The 19,991-nt window shown below is 47.0% G+C and overlaps 1 protein-coding gene across 1 annotated transcript in view; it reads right to left on the reverse strand.

Moving 5' to 3' along the window:
* P4HTM (prolyl 4-hydroxylase, transmembrane) overlaps nucleotides 1-19,991 on the reverse strand; it is a 179,974-nt gene that overhangs the window by 99,351 nt on the left and 60,632 nt on the right. Inside the window, exons 3-4 of the mRNA XM_069206205.1 lie at nucleotides 6,595-6,785; nucleotides 3,270-3,366 (exon numbers count right to left, since the gene is read on the reverse strand). Coding sequence (XP_069062306.1) covers nucleotides 3,270-3,366; nucleotides 6,595-6,785 — 288 coding nt within the window. The remainder of the gene's footprint in view (nucleotides 1-3,269; nucleotides 3,367-6,594; nucleotides 6,786-19,991) is intronic.

Below are 19,991 nucleotides of genomic sequence, written 5' to 3' on the forward strand. Positions count from 1 at the left end.
TGGAGACCTGTCTGACCTCCTTGACTGCTGGATCGCAGCTGGCACATGAGAGTCATGGATGCTACGGAGACCTGTCTGACCTCCTTGACTGCAGGACCGCAGCAGGCACTTGAGAGCCAGGGATGCTACGGAGACCTGTCTGACCTCCTTGACTGCTGGACCGCAGCGGGCACTTGAGAGCCAGGGATGCTACGGAGACCTGTCTGACCTCCTTGACAGCTGGACCGCAGCGGGCACTTGAGAGCCAGGGATGCTACGGAGACCTGTCTGACCTCCTTGACTGCTGGATCGCAGCAGGCACTTGAGAGTCATGAATGCTACAGAGACCTTTCTGACCTCTACAGTCTTTCACTGTGTCTATGTTAATGGCACCCAACAGGATCCAGAAAACACGCCTGACACACCTGGTGAAAACCTTTCTGAATCAGTTTTCTTGGACTTTATCTTGTGTTCCGTCTCTATCAATGCAAGTTAGAATATGTGCCGTAACATGACATGTGCGGGAAACAAAAGGTTCTACTTCCCTTGGCATTCCCACCCCGCTACAACTGAAGAGGGACCTTATCTCCCCGGCCTGACCTGGGAGGTAGTGAAGTAAGACAAGGGACAGTGCCTCCTTGTCACAATGAGATGTTAGGTGACTCTTGGGATGCTCTACATGGGCCAGATCCTGCTTGCTAACAGGAATGTGCCTAACTGAAGTTTGGCTCCAAATCCTTGGTGCCCAGAAGAACCCCAGACACATCTCAATACTCCATGTACACTCTGCAAGAAAAAGCCTCTTTGTCAGGGCCGGCCTTGGGCATTGGGGAGCTGAATCCATGCCCAGGACGCCAATCTTCAGAGGGGAGCACCAAAGTGCCTGCATTAAGGTCACACTCTGAGTAGTCTCCCCTGGACCTGGCTGTAGTGACTCTGCTTAAAATGTTTTGATCGTTTTTCTTATGCATGTCAAAGGTGTCAGTGTTTCACACACCCTTAACCCTCTTCCTCCCATGTCCTTAAACTGCTGCCCTAGGCCATCGGTCAAGCAGCACCCTTCTCTGCATTCCACCAGCGTGAAGCAGCTGAGCTGTGGGGAGCAGAGATGTGTGTTCAGAGGCCAGTCTCTGTTCTGACATAATCAGAGAACAACTGGCCTCTGAACACAAAGGGGATCCTGGTACCGCGGTTTATGCACCTGCAGCAGCGAGAGCACCAACACAGCACCAAATGTGGTTCCCGGTGACGCTGCCAATGGCCGACACTGCTACAGTTAACACCTTTTCAGCAGCTGCTACACGTGGGTTAGTATGGACTTTTTCCCCATGGGAACTCACATAAATTCTCACAATTTCATCCTTGTACTCCCACCATGAGCTAAGCCTCATTGTACACAATGCTCCCCTTTCCATCAGAGACTCACCACCTCCCACAAAGATATCTAGAAGTGCCTCCTTGAAAGGCTTCACGTACACAGAACAGGAAAGACTTGAATGATGCCTACTCCCTGATCTGCCTCCCGATGTGGGGAGCCCATATATACTTCTTGACTCGTATTGCGCTGTGGATATGGCCATAAGCTAGTATACAGTCGCTCCACCATCACTGGCTGAAGGACAACAAGCCAAACGTTGGCATATACATTGGCCATGCTCTTTTCCACAGGATTCCTCCATTCACATCTGAAATTTACTCCTTAAATTTGAAGGCAACACTAGGGCAACCTGACCTTTCTCACAGTTTCTTTAAAACGTCCTAGCCTACTGTCGCGATGCATATCCCTCGATCACGGATACTGTACGTTACTGTCTCTCGGGGACGTTATCTTCCAGTGCTACCTATATGCTCACTGTAACTACATTTTGCTTTTCCAGGATCACTCTCAGACTACCACTTTCGGACAACGTCCATGCCTCTGGCCCTCGCATGATTTCTGTTCTAAAGTCAATAAATGTTTACACAATCACTTCAATCCATTCCTTTCTATACCATATTTCTACAGCCTTGAAGAAGTCCTTTTAGAAGAAACATGTGCCGGCTGCATTAAGTGTTCGTTTGGCTGAAACACCGCTAAAACTACCTGTGTTACATCATTATCCTAATCCTAATATGCAAACACAGAATAGGCATAAAAAGCTCTTGGGATTACCGCATCATGAGACTGTATTGTTTTAGTTCATGTGACTGAAGTTAATACCAAACATTGTACTTCTGCATGTAATCCATTTTTTGTGAATATCTAAGAGTGAGGACGCTGTACATTTCCACCGTTTGGTGTGCTCCAGACAAACCTTTTGATGCGCTCGTCTGGTAGCGGCGTGTGGTCTGACGGAGCACCCTATCCGACATTGCCGTCATATGCTGTTTATATGGCTGTAAATGTAGCCACTTTAATTTGTGATGTGTGGTTGGATCCTTCCACTGCTACAACTCTAACAGTTGAGTTCTCTGTCACATCACAGCTGTTTTTCTGCTGCTGGTCCCTGCCTCCTGCCTCTTTCATTGTTCATCTGGAGAACCTCCAGGCTGATAAAAACACACAGACATAGAGCTCTGGCTGAGGATGCCTAGCTAGCTTTTCAGAGTGGACACGTTAATAATCCTTCAGCAACAGTTCAGATAACTCTTGAACACCTTTGAAATTGTTTTTCCTGTATTTCTTGAATCAGCTGTTTTCACAGTGAAAAATACCAGTGTCCGCTGAGTTTTTCAGTTGTTGCCTGTCTTGGCCTCAAAATACCATCAATGTCACCAAATGTATCAGTGTAGATAAAATGATACCACTGCTCACAGACTGGGGGTCTCCTCTGAAAACATCTTTATGGACTTCGGCTCCATGAGCAGGACCCATCCTAAAGGGGACTCTGAATGAAAGAGACTTGATATTGAGCGCTTCTGGGGTGGGTTGATTTTCCCTGGGACTCTGCAGTGTAAAATGCCCCCCATGGAAAGTATGGGGAGGCACGCGAGTTCTTTATTGATGCACAAATCCTTAGCGCTTGCCCGGACTACGCAGACTTCCCTGGTGCTGAGGTAGGTTTACACTAACTCTTGATGAGATATAGACAGGTACAACCATCTGCACTGGCCAGTCTCATCAATGTAGTTCTTGTGCTTACCAAGCTGTGCAAATATCGATGCACAAGACTGTACCGGCCCACGTGCAATATATGTACTCCTGCCCCTGATGCCCTCACACCCCAGACTATCATCCTAACATATTCTGCAACCCATGTCTGGTGCACCAGCATCACATACTAGATCATAGAAAGAAGGGCGTTCCTCACCATCGCCATCAGGGTCAGCCTTAACCGCAGCGTACATCTCGCGGATATTTTCAGGGGTCATCCATCTGCCATTCCCCAAGCGGGTGTGGGTCAAAACCTGAAATGACAGATAAGGCCTTGAAAATGCTGTTACTGTTCTAAGCAATACAAGTCACCTATAATCTACTTGTAAGTAAGCAATAGTGGGGTCTTGTGTTCGAGTTAAACCTGAGTTCAAAAAGACCCAAGAGGCTTCGAAGCACTCGTTATTCATATTTAAGGCAGTTGGAGACAGGGTCTGCCAGGATCACACAGCATTTCAGTAATTTTATGAGGTCACACTGTCTAATCATGGAGGGGGGATAGAAACCATTCACTCTTTTTCATGGAGCTTTTGTTGTCTTCACCGTTGTGCAGTATACCATATAATTACTTTGAAATGAAAAATATTTTCACATAAAAAATGTAACCCATCCTCCCAAAGCGACGTACGCTGTTTGAATGCTGATGATTTTAACAAGCTAACGCCAATGTTTTGCAACAATCAATTTGTTTTCTACATCGGGGTATAATTGTTTTATATTAAAAATCAAATGATACCCAACAATACCTCCAGTGCTTACTGTCAGTGAGTTGGGCGATCTGAAGTTGATAGTTAGCGAGTCTTCGAAAACACCAGCTACTGCTAGGCTCGGTTTTATGGAATATTCACTTGAAATATTCCACTCTTTACTCTTAATTGTGGCTTAATTTCGAATGAAAACCTTCTTTCATCTCCCATAATTGCAGGTTTTAATTTTTTTCCTAGGGTGGCCTCCATTTCGCCACCTGAATGACGCTTTAACAAAAAGTGTTATTTGAGGGCGGAGGAAAGTAAAATATGTATGTCCGCTAAAGCAGCAAAAGTACATAGTTAAAGGCCTCTTTGCCTTTCACATTTTACCAACCGTTCAGACACCTGCAGGTCTGTCCCCAGCTGACACGGATAATCACACGGCTGGAGCGCCTGGAAGCCCTCCAATTCCTTTTAGCTCTGTTTTTTATGGGCGAGCACAAAGCGCTCCGTCCATTCTGTAATCTCTCTTTGGGCTTCCAACCACGCCCATGTCACGTCAGTCACTTTCATTGGTTCGTGGGCTTGCCTTTTAAAATCTGCTTGCTTTCATTTGTGAAAGGCATGCATGCGTCATGCCTTTTCCCGTGTTTAGCCCACCTACACAGTACCGGTAAACTACTAGAAAAATACGAGGCTCGATGTTTTCAGCCTGGGGTCCGGACTACTTTATCTGTTTATTCTCCACGCAGCGGAATCGCGCTGCATTTTACATAGTGCAATCGCGCTGCGTTTTTTTTTTCCTTTACAACGCTAATAGCTCTAACTCGAACAAATGCGAGACCCGTTGCATTGAAAATGCTTGTTTAAAGGTTGCAGGCACTTGAAGAGGGTCAGTTAATGCCCAGGTTCTGGGGCAGTATCATTAAACATATCTGTGACCTTGAACACAGACCAGAGTGCAGAAGGACATTTCTTTCAATTAGGCCCTCCTGTGGGGTCAGATTGCGAACTCAGAAGAAGTCCAGGAAATGTAGACGTCTGTAGTGAGAGGTAAATCCCTGAAGGCCCTGAAAGGTCTCTCTAACCCATTCAAGCACACTAGTGAAGTTTGGGATGAGCCAGGAGGGATAGGGGAGGGAGGAGTCTAGGAAGGGTTATTTTGGAGATTACAGAAATAAATTAAAATGTTACGACTAACTGGTCAGACCAGGCTGCAATGTGCAGCGCAGGCACATGAGACAGACCCACCCCCGCGCGCGTTCCGCAAGCTTGAATATTAGAGACTGATTGAATGAGGCCCCTGTTCGGTAAAATAACTTCTAGTCGCTACAAAGAATGCCATTCACAGCAAAAGTTCCCAGCCCGCGAACCCAGCACAGCCTGGGGGGTCCTATCTCTGATGTATGCAGTAAGTGGCAGGCAGTGCTCTCAATGGAAACACAGAAGTGTTGGTACTCCGTACCGGACAGCACCTGCCCATTTAAAGCACTGGTGGCAGGGTGGTTTACAGAGCCTCAGACTCGAGCAACGCAAAACTCGGTCAGTTCCAACACTGAGAGAGGTGGGGGTTACTCACACCACAGTCTGACCACAGAGGGCGAGTATAAACCCGCGGGTGAATGAGATCAGATGTGGTGTGAATGCCCCCACGCCCCCTCCCCGGGTGAAACACAGTTCCACCCGAAGGCAGTGATTGGGAGGTAACGTGATTTTCGGTGAAACAACAATCCAGGCCCCGGTTAATCAGCGTAATCCGTAAATCTGGGCCAGTGAGTGAATTAAAGATGTCGGCGGCCCCGCCCCCTGGGACACGGCAAGCATCCATGACATGAAATCTGAGCTTCATGTGCTGCGAAGCTGGCGCTTCAAGGGGTGCCAAGCAAGGCACGTACAGGGCACAGCACCCGTGCCCACGGCCCCAGTGCGAGAGGGCAAAGCGGGCCCAGTGCCACCCGACTAGGGAGGAAATGACAGCCTTGTGCCCCTGCACCTGCTGCACTAATCCCACCGCGCCCCTGACCTGGGTGTGTTGTGGGGGGCCAGGGAGGTGCCTGTGGCTGCAGAAGCGAGTTTTCGGGGACCACCCAGCTATCTCCAGTAGGTTTACGTAAAACCACACAACTGTCATCCAAGCATCTGGAGACAGGACTCTTAGATACTGGTTCGTTTCTAGTGCAACAAATAACTACAGGGGCATCATTACATAAACCACTACCTGCAAAGCGCGTCGACGCAAGATAGTAAGCGCTACACATATACAAATACAATACAACGCAATACCTTCCTTTGCGGATCTGGATGGCAGTAATGCACAGATGTGAGGGGAGGGGGTTACAGAAAGTAATCCCTTTTGCCTGGGTGGGTGGGTGGGGGAAAGGTGTTCCCGCCGGCCCTCTCATTGCCTCCCTTAATGGGGACGCTCGGGGCAGGGTGGGCTAGCGCAGTGTCGCCCCGCAGAGGGGGCTTTGAGGACCCCCTGTCCAAGGGTGGGCGGAGTCTTTGGAAGACCCGCCGTTAATGAGGGCCCAGTTCTTTAAATACCAGGATACGTGAGGTCCAGTCTGGATGGCTCAGCGAGTCAAGCGCCTGCTGCTGAGATTTATTTCTGACAAGGGCGGCTCAGCAGTTCGTCCTTCCGAAGTCGATACACGGCTTTCATTTATGAGTGGGAAATAATAGCACATACAATGCACTAGGTGAAGCACTTTAAATCAAAGTGTCCTATAAATAACAGTTTTTTATTAAATGCACCTGCCAAGTGGATAACCCCCCCCCCCAAGAGTTCCACACCTCCTTCAGCTGCAGCTGTCCGTCCTGGTTGTGGTCCAGCAGGTTGAAGATGTCCGCCTGGCTAATCTCGATTTTCTCCATGGCTTCCTCGTACTCGTCGGTGGGAAGAATTTGACTTTTCTGCAGTCCCTTCAGCTGGGCTAAGTGAATTAACAGCTTGCATTCCTCGTCGCTCAGGAAGTTCGGAATCTCTGCAGGAAAAAAAAAAAAAACGATAATTTTCCATTGATGTTCTCATCAAATGTTATCTGTTTTGCCACCTTTTGATTTCTCGTTACCCCTGCTTTTGGATTCTATGTGGATGACACTGATGTTCGACACTGGGTTCCATGCCACTCAGGCCTCTGAGAAATGGCTTCTTACTCGCTGCTTTCTAACATCTATTTATTTCTTAACAAGTCCCAGGGCCCCCCTCCCTTACCTACGCAGCGAAGATGGGAAAGGGAATGTGAGTGAACCCTTTCCACTAAATATGATGAGATATTTTACACAGAGCCCAAGCCTCTGCCCACAGTGCCTCTGGCAAAGAAATGCTCCTTAAAATCGCACACTATTGGCATTATACCCCGGCCAGAACCGTGCAATGGGAGAGGGGCAGCGACAATACTTGCTGCCCGCACTGTAGCCAAGTTGGCACTCTCAGACACCTCCGATGGCACCGCCCTAAGCTAAGTACCTTCTAGGCAGAAGTCTTAACAGCGGTAGATGGCACATACGACTCTGACATCTCTAGGTTTCCCCGGTAGATCTTGTTGGACCTTCCGAACCCCTCGACATACCCTCTGAACTCCGCAAAGGGACGCACCATCACTTCATTATTGGAAGCACCCAGACAACTTTTGCTTTCCCGGTGGGGCACAGACAAAATCCCAAAGAGACTCAATTGGCTTCATAAATTGCAGGAGCTACTGGGTATGGAGAAGTTGACAGCGGTTGTGACTGCGGCGTTACCACAGTCCAGGAAGGCATGGGGGCCTTGCATGCGCTGTCTGACTAATTCCAGGAACTAACCTGCCCAAAATACCTGCACATTCCCTTCCTGACACACCCTGGCCAAGCACCCATTGGACCCAGTATATGGCAAGACACTTCTCGTCCTTTTCACCTCTCCCCTCCTCACTTTGCAACTTGTACTAGTGTCCTCGACAGTCGACTTCCTGTACCCACCCTTTGACCCCCCAACTTTTAGGTTCCTCTTCTTCCCTTTCTCTTGGATGTCCCCCTTGTTACTTTGTTTATTCTTTTCCCACCAGCCAGTGGATGTAGGTGGGACAACTGTTGTACTCTTTGCTTAAACTTAATAAACAGATTTAAACCATAAATGACACTGATATCACTGGAATACTATATTTTGATAACATAACCTCTGCCTACATTATAAGGATTTTGCAAGAGACCGAGAAGTTCTGTGGCATTGAAGGCTGGGTGCTTTATAAGGTCATGGCGGACAGAGGCGACTTAAAATACCCTTCTAATGTAGGCCAAAGATATTTTATTCCATATAGTATATGGTCACACCATCACACTTCCCACAAACCATTTATATCCTTGGTGTCTTGCTATTGGATATGAAAGAGATAATACATTTGCAGACGTGAAGAATGAAAGTACAAATCTGTACTGTGAAACTAAATACACCAGTAAACTGCAGTTTGTTGGAAAATATTTTAGAATCACTTTAGTATAAGCCAGATTATAAAATGTTCAGGGGTGTGAAATTTAACAAAATATCTACTTGTCCATGGGACAGGCTGCATCTTAAATCTACTTGTCCTGTAAAAAAAATATCTACTTGTCCCTTTGGTGCCACGTAGTGCAGTGGCAATTTATGCAGCAATCTCATTATGTAAGCATTCTGATAATATCCTCTCTGATTATGCCAGGGCTAATACTATAGTAGGGCTTGAATACTATTAATTTCAAGCCCTACTACAGCAATTTCCTTATTCTGCTACCTTCCTGCAGATCTACATACTGGGGCTAGATGAAGCAGTAAGCAATAGTTCCCGGGCTGGAATGCTTTTGAGCCTGTTCAAACCTACTAACTTGCAAGTTTTAAGGATTTTTACCAGTTCTTCTCTAATCTCTTCCCATGCTGAGAAAGGTTGGATATGTATTCCTGACAAGGGCAGAAGAAGAAGTTCTTCCAGGGTTGGGAAGAAAGTGGTTGGAGGGAAAGTGAACATGTAAATGCTCAAAAGATTTTTGCATGTGAAAACCTACACACACATTTTTGCATGTGCTAAAATAAAGTACACACATATTTTCTAGTCTATTTTTGTACGATTTCCTGGTCTTTTTCTGTAAATTCTTTTGAAGTCATGAAAACCACTAATTGAAAGACATATACCATGGCTGCACTTTTGTGACTTTCTTTAAGAATTGGGCTACTAATTAGGTCTGGTGTTAACCAAGACATTTTCTATCTATCTATCTATCTATCTATCTATCTATCGGCTGGCTTTACTGTGAGTGATAGCATTCTGCTCTTCCACAAGGAGCATATTGGCACAGAAAGTAGTTTTGTTCTGTGCCAGGAACTGCTGTGGCAATGTGTGCTTTTTGAGACCAAAAGCTTTTTTTTTGCTTTTTTTCCGTTGTTTGTTAAAATGGTGATGGCGTGGAAGCTCCCACGCCAATAAAGTGTTACAAAAGCCATGTCAAAACAAGACATGCACTGACAAAACCAAAAGACTGACAACCAATTTCAGACTGGTTGGCTTTGCCAGTGGTCGTTTATTTTCATGTTTCCCATAATCTTGTTGAAAATAGTTACAGTGATTTTCCATTATGAATATATTTTGGAAATACTAGCGTGCAACAACACATTTTACTAAAAGATGCTTCAAAGAAATAGAACCTACAATTTCACAGTAATTTAGCAAAACTTTTTTTCCTACTTTCCTTCTGAACATTTTATTTAGAAAGCAAAGAATCATAAGTCTTGCTTAGAAGCTTCTGCAAACATCTGAATCTAATCCGGGAACATTCTGGGGGCATTATACGTAACTTCATAATAAAACTTTGAAACGTGTGTACACGTTTTTTACTGGAACCACTGTTAGTAGTGCAGTGTGACCTAACAATGTTCATTTAAAGCGCTCACCCTAATAATTAAGGCTTTGCATTAATGAACCATAAATATGAGTTCGAACAGCTTTAACATATGGACACAAATACTACCACAACGCAGACAGTTCCCATCCCTGTAAACTGGCAGCCAAAGGATTTGTGCTGCAGGGGGTTGGTCCCACTTGTCCCAAGGGCATAATAAACAAGAAAACCTGTCCTGGGCAAACAAACAAACATGTCCTGGGCGTTGGTCTATAGGAATTCCACACCCCTGAATGTTGTAGGTCAGAATGTGTAGAAACATTCCTGTAATATCTTAGGGTGTGCAAAAATACTGATAAGAAGAAAGGCCAGCTCTCCTTTCTGTGTTTAAAGTGCAGCTGTAATTGTGCTCCGTGTCCACCTCTCTTCTTAACTGTTGACTCTGGCAGGAGGCTTATAATCATTTGTAATAATTTATTACAGTTACTCTGGTATATAATTTCCTAATTACAAGTGACTAGAGATTTCCCAACTGGACTGTGATAAGGAAATTATACAGGAACTGTCGAGTCCCGTCTATAATTATTTTTTAATCTCATTGCAAAAAAGTCCAACACCATTACCCCATTGTAAAAGAATCCCCACTATACACAAAGCACGGTTATCTGTTCAACTGTTTCTCAAACGACAAACTAAAAGCAAGAGGCGGTGGAAGGAATACAAGAAGCAAAGCCCGCCTTCACCTAGAAATCCCACAGACCAGAAACATCCACAAGCACTGGCAAAGCCAATAGGTCTCGACAATGCAAGAGCTACCTGGCTTTGCCAATGTGTTTTAGCCAAGATGTTCACCAGCGTGGCTGCTGTTCACCACTGCTAAAGCTTAGTGGCATAGAGGAGAGTGGTGTAGAGTGTCGTAGAGTGGAATGCCAAAGAGTGGAGTAGAACGTTGTAGAATGGAGTGGCAGAGAGTGTCATATATTGGACCGGAATACTGTGGAGTCGTGTATAGTGGCATCCACTGGAGTGTCATAGAGAAGAGTGGACTGGTGTAGAGTGCATTGGCGTAGAGTGTTGCAGAGTATATTGGGGTAGAGTGCAGAGGCACTGAATTCAGTGGCATACAATGCAGTGTTGTAGAATGCAGTGATGCAGAGTAGAGTATAGTAGAGTGCAGAGGCATAGAGTGGTGCAGAGTGGAGTGGCACAGAGCAGAGTGGCGCAGAGTAGTGTGGAGGAGAGCAGAGTGGCGCAGAGTAGAGTGATGCACAGGGCAGTGGCACAGAGTAGAGTCAGGTGGCCTAGAGTGCAGTGGCCTAGAGTGCAGAATAAAGTTGTGTGGCATAAAGTGCAGTGGCATAGAGGGGTACAGAGTACAGGAGCAAAGAGTGGTGCAGAGTTGAGTATAGTGTCAGAGTGCAGTGGCATAGAGTTCAGTGGTGTAGAGTGGAGTAGTGCAGAGTAGAGTGTCAGAGTGCAGTGGTATACAGTGGAACAGAGATCAGTGGAGTAGACTCCAGTGATGCAGAGTAGAGTGCAGTGACAAAGTGCAACTGCATAGAGTGCATTGGCGTAGACTGCAGTGGTTAAGAGTAGAGTGGAATAGAGTGAAGTGGTGCAGAGTAGAGTTTAGTGTCAGAGTGCAGTGGCGTACATTTCAGCAGCGTAGAGCAGTGCAGAGTGCAGTGTTGCAGAGTAGAGTGTCAAGAGTGCAGTGGTGTACAGTGGAGTAGAGCGCAGTGGCATACTGTACAGTGATGCAGAGTAGAGTGCAGCGACAAAGTGCAACTACGTAGACTGCAGTGGTTAAGAGTAGAGTGGAACAGAGTGAAGTGGTGCAGAGTGGAGTAGAGTGGCGTAGAGGAGATTTTTTTTGAGTAGAGTGAAATGGCATGGAGTGGTGCAGGACAGACTGCAGTTGCATAGAGTGGCATAGAGTATAACAGCACAGAGTAAAGCGGTGTATAGTGCAGTGGCATAAAGTAGATTAGAGTGGTGTACAGTGGATTGGCATAGAGTGCAGGGGCACAGAGTTGAGTGTTACAGAGTAAAGTGCATTGGTATAGAGTGGATTGGCATAGGGTGCAGTGTTGCTTAGTGGCGCGTACAGTACAGTGGCGTAGTGCAGAGTAGATTGGTGTAGCTTAGAATGGAGTGGTGTAGAGTGGCAAATAGTGCAATGGCATTGAGTAGAGTAGTAAAGGGTAGAGTACATACGCTATGGCATGAGTGGCATAGAGTGTAGTGGCAAAGAGTGGGGTGGTGCAGTGACATGGAATGATGTAAAGTGGAGTTGTGCACAGTAGAGTGGAGTGGCGTAAAGTGTAGTAGTCACGGTGTGGAAGCACACTGCCATTACAGACAATACATTTTCAATTGAAATAACCATTAGATTTGCACAGAAATACAGTTTTTACTGATAAAACTAAACAGTGCACAGATGAAAATGAATGGAAATTCCATCCCCTAGTGTAATGATTCATTTTGCTCATATTATAGTATCTGTTTCCAATACAGCAGAAATTACAAAATTGCTTCATTTGTGCATTCATAATTCTGATATAGTCTGAAACGTACACAGTTCATTTAAATGTTTTGTGCTAGAAAAAAAAAAAACTCTTTCCTACCCCCAGTATCTAGGAAGCGTTTCACATAAATCCTCTCAACTTTGAAGTCAGAGAAAGAAAAGTAAACAAGCACTCTTGGAAGACAGGGCCTGATAGTTGACTTTGGTCTTTGAATGCACAGCAAATGTGATGAGATAAGAACAAGATTTAAAGGCCTGTTAACAGAAAGTGAGCTTGTGGAAAATACAAAAAACACAGTTTAAGCAACAGGAGGGACGAGCTGTACCTGGAGAGTCTAAAGCAAATAAAGCCAGGAAATGGAAAGCCAGAAAGTGTGAGTTACAAACCACAAAACCAATGGGAATCAATAAGCGGAATGCATTCCTGGGTCAACTTTCTGAAAGTCCCCAAGATGCCTTTAGTAAACCAGACAGCTATGCTGTATGGTAGGCAGTGATCTAAAATACTCAGCCAGTCTGTCTCTTGTCAGGTCCGGAGAGAGGGAATCTTTTATATGAAACCATCCAACTGAATTCTAATCTGCTACCCTTCAAAAAATACCTCAAGACTCAAATCCTTTTCAGAGACAAATTGGCAGATCAGTTTACTCCAATGCTCAAGTGATCTCCCTGTGTTTCTATCTCTGCTGGTATGTTACTTCTTGCTCTTGTTGCTTGTCACACACAACCAGGTCTGTCTGAAAATTCTTATTTACTAAGAATAAGTTATCACCGCTCAAACTAAACAATACAAGGAGCCGACTTACAGGTTCAGAACAGCATCCCTTGCTTGTGTGCCTGTCTAATAGTTTCAGAATAGCATCCCTTGCTTGTGTTCCTGTCTGAACAGGTTCAGAGCAGCATCTCTTGCTTGTGTTCCTGTCTGAACAGGTTCAGAGCAGCATCCCTTGCTTGTGCTCCTGTCTGAACAGGTTCAGAACAGCATCCCTTGTTTGTGCGCCGGTCTAATAGTTTCAGAATAGCATCTCTTGCTTGTGTTCCTGTCTGAACAAGTTCAGAGTAGCATCCCTTGCTTGTGCTCCTGTCTGAACAGGTTCAGAGCAGCATCCCTTTCTTGTGGTTCAGAGCAGCATCCCTTGCTTGTGTTCCTGTCTGAACAAGTTCAGAGTAGCATCCCTTGCTTGTGCTCCTGTCTGAACAGGTTCAGAACAGCGTCCCTTGCTTGTGTTCTTGTCTAAAGAGCATCCCTTGCTTGTGTTCCTGTCTGAACAGCATCCCTCGCTTGTGTTCCTCTCTGAACAGGTTCAGAACAGTATCTCTTGCTTGTGATCCTGTCTAAACAGCATCCATTGCTTGTGTTCCTGTCTGAACAGCATCCCTTGCTCATGTTCCTGTCTGAACAGCATCCCTTGCTCGTATTCCTGTCTGAACAGCATCCCTTGCTCGTATTCCTGTCTGAACAGCATCCCTTGCTCGTATTCCTGTCTGAACAGCATCCCTTGCTCGTATTCCTGTCTGAACAGCATCCCTTGCTCGTATTCCTGTCTGAACAGCATCCCTTGCTTGTGTTCCCGACGGAATAGGTTCAGAACAGCATCCCTTGCTTGTGTTCCCAATTAACAGCATCCCTTGCTTGTGCTCCTGTCTGAACAGCATCCCTTGCTTGTGGTGCTGTCTGAACAGCATTCCTTCCCAGTGTTCCTGTCTCATCAGCATCCCTTGCTCGTGTTCCTATCTCAACAGCATTCCTTGCTCGTGTTCCTGTCTCAACAGCATCCCTTGCTCGTGTTCCTGTCTCAACAGCATCCCTGGCCTGTGTTCCCGACGGAACAGGTTCAGAACAGCATCCCTTGCTTGTGTTCCCACGTAACAGCATCCCTTGCTTGTGTCCCCATCTCAACAGCAACTCTTGCTTGTGTTCCTGTCTGAACAGCAGCCCTTGCTTGTGTGTCTGTCTGAACAGCGTCTCTTGCTTGTGCTCCCATCTCAACAACATCCCTCGCTTGTGTTCCTCTCTGAACAGGTTCAGAACAGTATCTCTTGCTTGTGATCCTGTCTGAACAGCATCTCTTGCTCATGTTCCTGTCTGAACAGCATCCCTTGCTCGTATTCCTGTCTGAACAGCATCCCTTGCTTGTGTTCCCGACGGAACAGGTTCAGAACAGCATCCCTTGCTTGTGTTCCCAATTAACAGCATCCCTTGCTTGTGCTCCTGTCTGAACAGCATCCCTTGCTTGTGCTTCTGTCTTAACAGCATCCATTGCTTGTGCTCCTGTCTGAACAGCATTCCTTCCCAGTGTTCCTGTCTCAACAGCATCCCTTGCTCGTGTTCCTGTCTCAACAGCATCCCTTGCTCGTGTTCCTGTCTCAACAGCATCCCTTGCTCGTGTTCCTGTCTCAACAGCATCCCTTGCTCGTGTTCCTGTCTCAACAGCATCCCTGGCTTGTGTTCCCGACGGAACAGGTTCAGAACAGCATCCCTTGCTTGTGTTCCCACGTAACAGCATCCCTTGCTTGTGTCCACGTCTCAAGAGTATTTCTTGCTTGTGTTCCTGTCTGAACAGCATCCCTTGCTTGTGTCCCCATCTCAACAGCAACTCTTGCTTGTGTTCCTGTCTGAACAGCAGCCCTTGCTTGTGTGTCTGTCTGAACAGCGTCTCCTGCTTGTGCTCCCATCTCAACAACATCCCTCGGTTGTGTTCCTATCTGAACAGCATCCTTTATTTGTGTTCCTGTCTGAACAGCGTCCCTTGCTTGTGCTCCTGTCTTAACAGCATCCATTGCTTGTGCTCCTGTCTGAACAGCATTCCTTCCCAGTGTTCCTGTCTCAACAGCATCCCTTGCTCGTGTTCCTGTCTCAACAGCATCCCTTGCTCGTGTTCCTGTCTCAACAGCATCCCTTGCTCGTGTTCCTGTCTCAACAGCATCCCTGGCTTGTGTTCCCGACGGAACAGGTTCAGAACAGCATCCCTTGCTTGTGTTCCCACGTAACAGCATCCCTTGCTTGTGTCCACGTCTCAAAGAGTATTTCTTGCTTGTGTTCCTGTCTGAACAGCATCCCTTGCTTGTGTCCCCATCTCAACAGCAACTCTTGCTTGTGTTCCTGTCTGAACAGCAGCCCTTGCTTGTGTGTCTGTCTGAACAGCGTCTCCTGCTTGTGCTCCCATCTCAACAACATCCCTCGGTTGTGTTCCTATCTGAACAGCATCCTTTATTTGTGTTCCTGTCTGAACAGCGTCCCTTGCTTGTGCTCCCGTCTCAACAACATCCCCCGGTTGTGTTCCTGTCTGAACAGCATCCTTTGTTTGTGTTCCTGTCTGAACAGCAACCCTTGCCTGTGTTCCTGTCTGAACAGCAACCCTTGCCTGTATTCCCGTATGACCATATTCAGAACAGCATCTGTTGCTTGTATTCTCATCTCAATAGCATCCCTTGCTTGTGTTCCTGTCTAAACAGCATCCCTTGCTTGTGTTCCTGTCTAAACAGCATCCTTTGCTTGTGTTCCTGTATGAACAGCTTCTCTTGCTGATGTGCCTGTCTGAACAGCATCCCTTGCTTGTGTCCCCATTTCAACAGCATTCCTTGCTTGTCTTCCTGTCTGAACAGCATTCCTTGCTTGTGTGCCTGTCTGAACAGCATCCCTTGCTTGTGTTCATGTCTGGACAGGTCAGAATAGCATCCCTTGCTTTTGTTCCTGTCTGAAGGGGACCCGGTCTGGCAGTCCGGGCTCAACTGTTCGTACTGGGGCAGGACCAAGACATATCTGCATATGGTAGTTGTCTGCCTAAAGTTGCACAGTGGGCAAAAACCGATGGGCTGGAATGCAGCCCCCAGAGATTGAATTTAAGAAAATATCTACTTGTCCACGAGACAGGTTGCTTCATAAGTCTACTTGTCTTGTAAAAGAATTTACTTGCTTTCCTTTAAGGAAAGCAGGATGCATTAAAAAACAATGTAGGAAGTTGGCTCTGTATGTGCTATTTCAAAGTAAGGAATAGCATGCACAGAGTCCAAGGGTTCCCCTTAGAGGTAAGATAGTGGCAAAAAGAGATAATACTAATGCTCTATTTTGTGGTAGTGTGGTCGAGCAGTAGGCTTATCCAAGGAGTAGTGTTAAGCATTTGTTGTACATACACATAGACAATAAATGAGGTACACACACTCAGAGACAAATCCAGCCAATAGGTTTTTGTATAGAAAAATATATTTTCTTAGTTTATTTTAAGAACCACAGGTTCAAATTCTACATGTAATATCTCATTCGAAAGGTATTGCAGGTAAGTACTTTAGGAACTTTAAATCATAAAAATTGCATGTATACTTTACAAGTTATTGACAAATAGCTGTTTTAAAAGTGGACACTTAGTGCAATTTTCACAGTTCCTGGGGGAGGTAAGTTTTTGTTAGTTTTACCAGGTAAGTAAGACACTTACAGGGTTCAGTTCTTGGTCCAAGGTAGCCCACCGTTGGGGGTTCAGAGCAACCCCAAAGTCACCACACCAGCAGCTCAGGGCCGGTCAGGTGCAGAGTTCAAAGTGGTGCCCAAAACACATAGGCTAGAATGGAGAGAAGGGGGTGCCCCGGTTCCGGTCTGCTTGCAGGTAAGTACCCGCGTCTTCGGAGGGCAGACCAGGGGGGTTTTGTAGGGCACCGGGGGGGACACAAGCCCACACAGAAATTTCACCCTCAGCGGCGCGGGGGCGGCCGGGTGCAGTGTAGAAACAAGCGTCGGGTTCGCAATGTTAGTCTATGAGAGATCTCGGGATCTCTTCAGCGCTGCAGGCAGGCAAGGGGGGGATTCCTCGGGGAAACCTCCACTTGGGCAAGGGAGAGGGACTCCTGGGGGTCACTTCTCCAGTGAAAGTCCGGTCCTTCAGGTCCTGGGGGCTGCGGGTGCAGGGTCTCTCCCAGGCGTCGGGACTTTAGGTTCAAAGAGTCGCGGTCAGGGGAAGCCTCGGGATTCCCTCTGCAGGCGGCGCTGTGGGGGCTCAGGGGGGACAGGTTTTGGTACTCACAGTATCAGAGTAGTCCTGGGGTCCCTCCTGAGGTGTTGGATCGCCACCAGTCGAGTCGGGGTCGCCGGGTGCAGTGTTGCAAGTCTCACGCTTCTTGCGGGGAGCTTGCAGGGTTCTTTAAAGCTGCTGGAAACAAAGTTGCAGCTTTTCTTGGAGCAGGTCCGCTGTCCTCGGGAGTTTCTTGTCTTTTCGAAGCAGGGGCAGTCCTCCGAGGATGTCGAGGTCGCTGGTCCCTTTGGAAGGCGTCGCTGGAGCAGGATCTTTGGAAGGCAGGAGACAGGCCGGTGAGTTTCTGGAGCCAAGGCAGTTGTCGTCTTCTGGTCTTCCGCTGCAGGGGTTTTCAGCTGGGCAGTCCTTCTTCTTGTAGTTGCAGGAATCTAATTTTCTAGGGTTCAGGGTAGCCCTTAAATACTAAATTTAAGGGCGTGTTTAGGTCTGGGGGGTTAGTAGCCAATGGCTACTAGCCCTGAGGGTGGGTACACCCTCTTTGTGCCTCCTCCCAAGGGGAGGGGGTCACAATCCTAACCCTATTGGGGGAATCCTCCATCTGCAAGATGGAAGATTTCTAAAAGTTAGAGTCACCTCAGCTCAGGACACCTTAGGGGCTGTCCTGACTGGCCAGTGACTCCTCCTTGTTTTTCTCATTATTTTCTCCGGCCTTGCCGCCAAAAGTGGGGCCTGGCCGGAGGGGGCGGGCAACTCCACTAGCTGGAGTGTCCTGCTGGGTTGGCACAAAGGAGGTGAGCCTTTGAGGCTCACCGCCAGGTGTGACAATTCCTGCCTGGGGGAGGTGTTAGCATCTCCACCCAGTGCAGGCTTTGTTACTGGCCTCAGAGTGACAAAGGCACTCTCCCCATGGGGCCAGCAACATGTCTCGGTTTGTGGCAGGCTGCTAAAACTAGTCAGCCTACACAGATAGTCGGTTAAGTTTCAGGGGGCACCTCTAAGGTGCCCTCTGGGGTGTATTTTACAATAAAATGTACACTGGCATCAGTGTGCATTTATTGTGCTGAGAAGTTTGATACCAAACTTCCCAGTTTTCAGGGTAGCCATTATGGTGCTGTGGAGTTCGTGTTTGACAGACTCCCAGACCATATACTCTTATGGCTACCCTGCACTTACAATGTCTAAGGTTTTGTTTAGACACTGTAGGGGTACCCTGCTCATGCACTGGTACCCTCACCTATGGTATAGTGCACCCTGCCTTAGGGCTGTAAGGCCTGCTAGAGGGGTGCCTTACCTATACTGCATAGGCAGTGAGAGGCTGGCATGGCACCCTGAGGGGAGTGCCATGTCGACTTACTCGTTTTGTCCTCACCAGCACACACAAGCTGGCAAGCAGGGTGTCTGTGCTGAGTGAGAGGTCTCCAGGGTGGCATAAGACATGCTGCAGCCCTTAGAGACCTTCCTTGGCATCAGGGCCCTTGGTACTAGAAGTACCAGTTACAAGGGACTTATCTGGATGCCAGGGTCTGCCAATTGTGGATACAAAAGTACAGGTTAGGGAAAGAACACTGGTGCTGGGGCCTGGTTAGCAGGCCTCAGCACACTTTCAATTGTAAACATAGCATCAGCAAAGGCAAAAAGTCAGGGGGCAACCATGCCAAGGAGGCATTTCCTTACACAACCCCCCCCCAAACGAAAGAGGATGAGACTAACCTTTCCCAAGAGAGTCTTCATTTTCTAAGTGGAAGAACCTGGAAAGGCCATCTGCATTGGCATGGGCAGTCCCAGGTCTGTGTTCCACTATAAAGTCCATTCCCTGTAGGGAGATGGACCACCTCAACAGTTTAGGATTTTCACCTTTCATTTGCATCAGCCATTTGAGAGGTCTGTGGTCAGTTTGAACTAGGAAGTGAGTCCCAAAGAGGTATGGTCTCAGCTTCTTCAGGGACCAAACCACAGCAAAGGCTTCCCTCTCAATGGCACTCCAACGCTGCTCCCTGGGGAGTAACCTCCTGCTAATGAAAGCAACAGGCTGGTCAAGGCCATCATCATTTGTTTGGGACAAAACTGCCCCTATCCCATGTTCAGAGGCATCAGTCTGCACAATGAACTGCTTAGAATAATCTGGAGCTTTTAGAACTGGTGCTGAGCACATTGCTTGTTTCAGGGTGTCAAAGGCCTGTTGGCATTCCACAGTCCAGTTCACTTTCTTGGGCATTTTCTTGGAGGTGAGTTCAGTGAGGGCTGTCACAATGGATCCATATCCCTTCACAAACCTCCTGTAATACCCAGTCAAGCCAAGGAATGCCCTGACTTGAGTCTGGGTTTTTGGAGCTACCCAGTCCAGAATACAGGGAGTGCAGAATTATTAGGCAAATGAGTATTTTGACCACATCATCCTCTTTATGCATGTTGTCTTACTCCAAGCTGTATAGGCTCGAAAGCCTACTACCAATTAAGCATATTAGGTGATGTGCATCTCTGTAATGAGAAGGGGTGTGGTCTAATGACATCAACACCCTATATCAGGTGTGCATAATTATTAGGCAACTTCCTTTCCTTTGGCAAAATGGGTCAAAAGAAGGACTTGACAGGCTCAGAAAAGTCAAAAATAGGGAGATATCTTGCAGAGGGATGCAGCACTCTTAAAATTGCAAAGCTTCTGAAGCGTGATCATCGAACAATCAAGCGTTTCATTCAAAATAGTCAACAGGGTCGCAAGAAGCGTGTGGAAAAACCAAGGCGCAAAATAACTGCCCATGAACTGAGAAAAGTCAAGCGTGCAGCTGCCACGATGCCACTTGCCACCAGTTTGGCCATATTTCAGAGCTGCAACATCACTGGAGTGCCCAAAA

This window comes from Pleurodeles waltl, chromosome 9 (genome assembly GCF_031143425.1).
Source record: "Pleurodeles waltl isolate 20211129_DDA chromosome 9, aPleWal1.hap1.20221129, whole genome shotgun sequence".
Classification (NCBI taxonomy): domain Eukaryota; kingdom Metazoa; phylum Chordata; class Amphibia; order Caudata; family Salamandridae; genus Pleurodeles; species Pleurodeles waltl.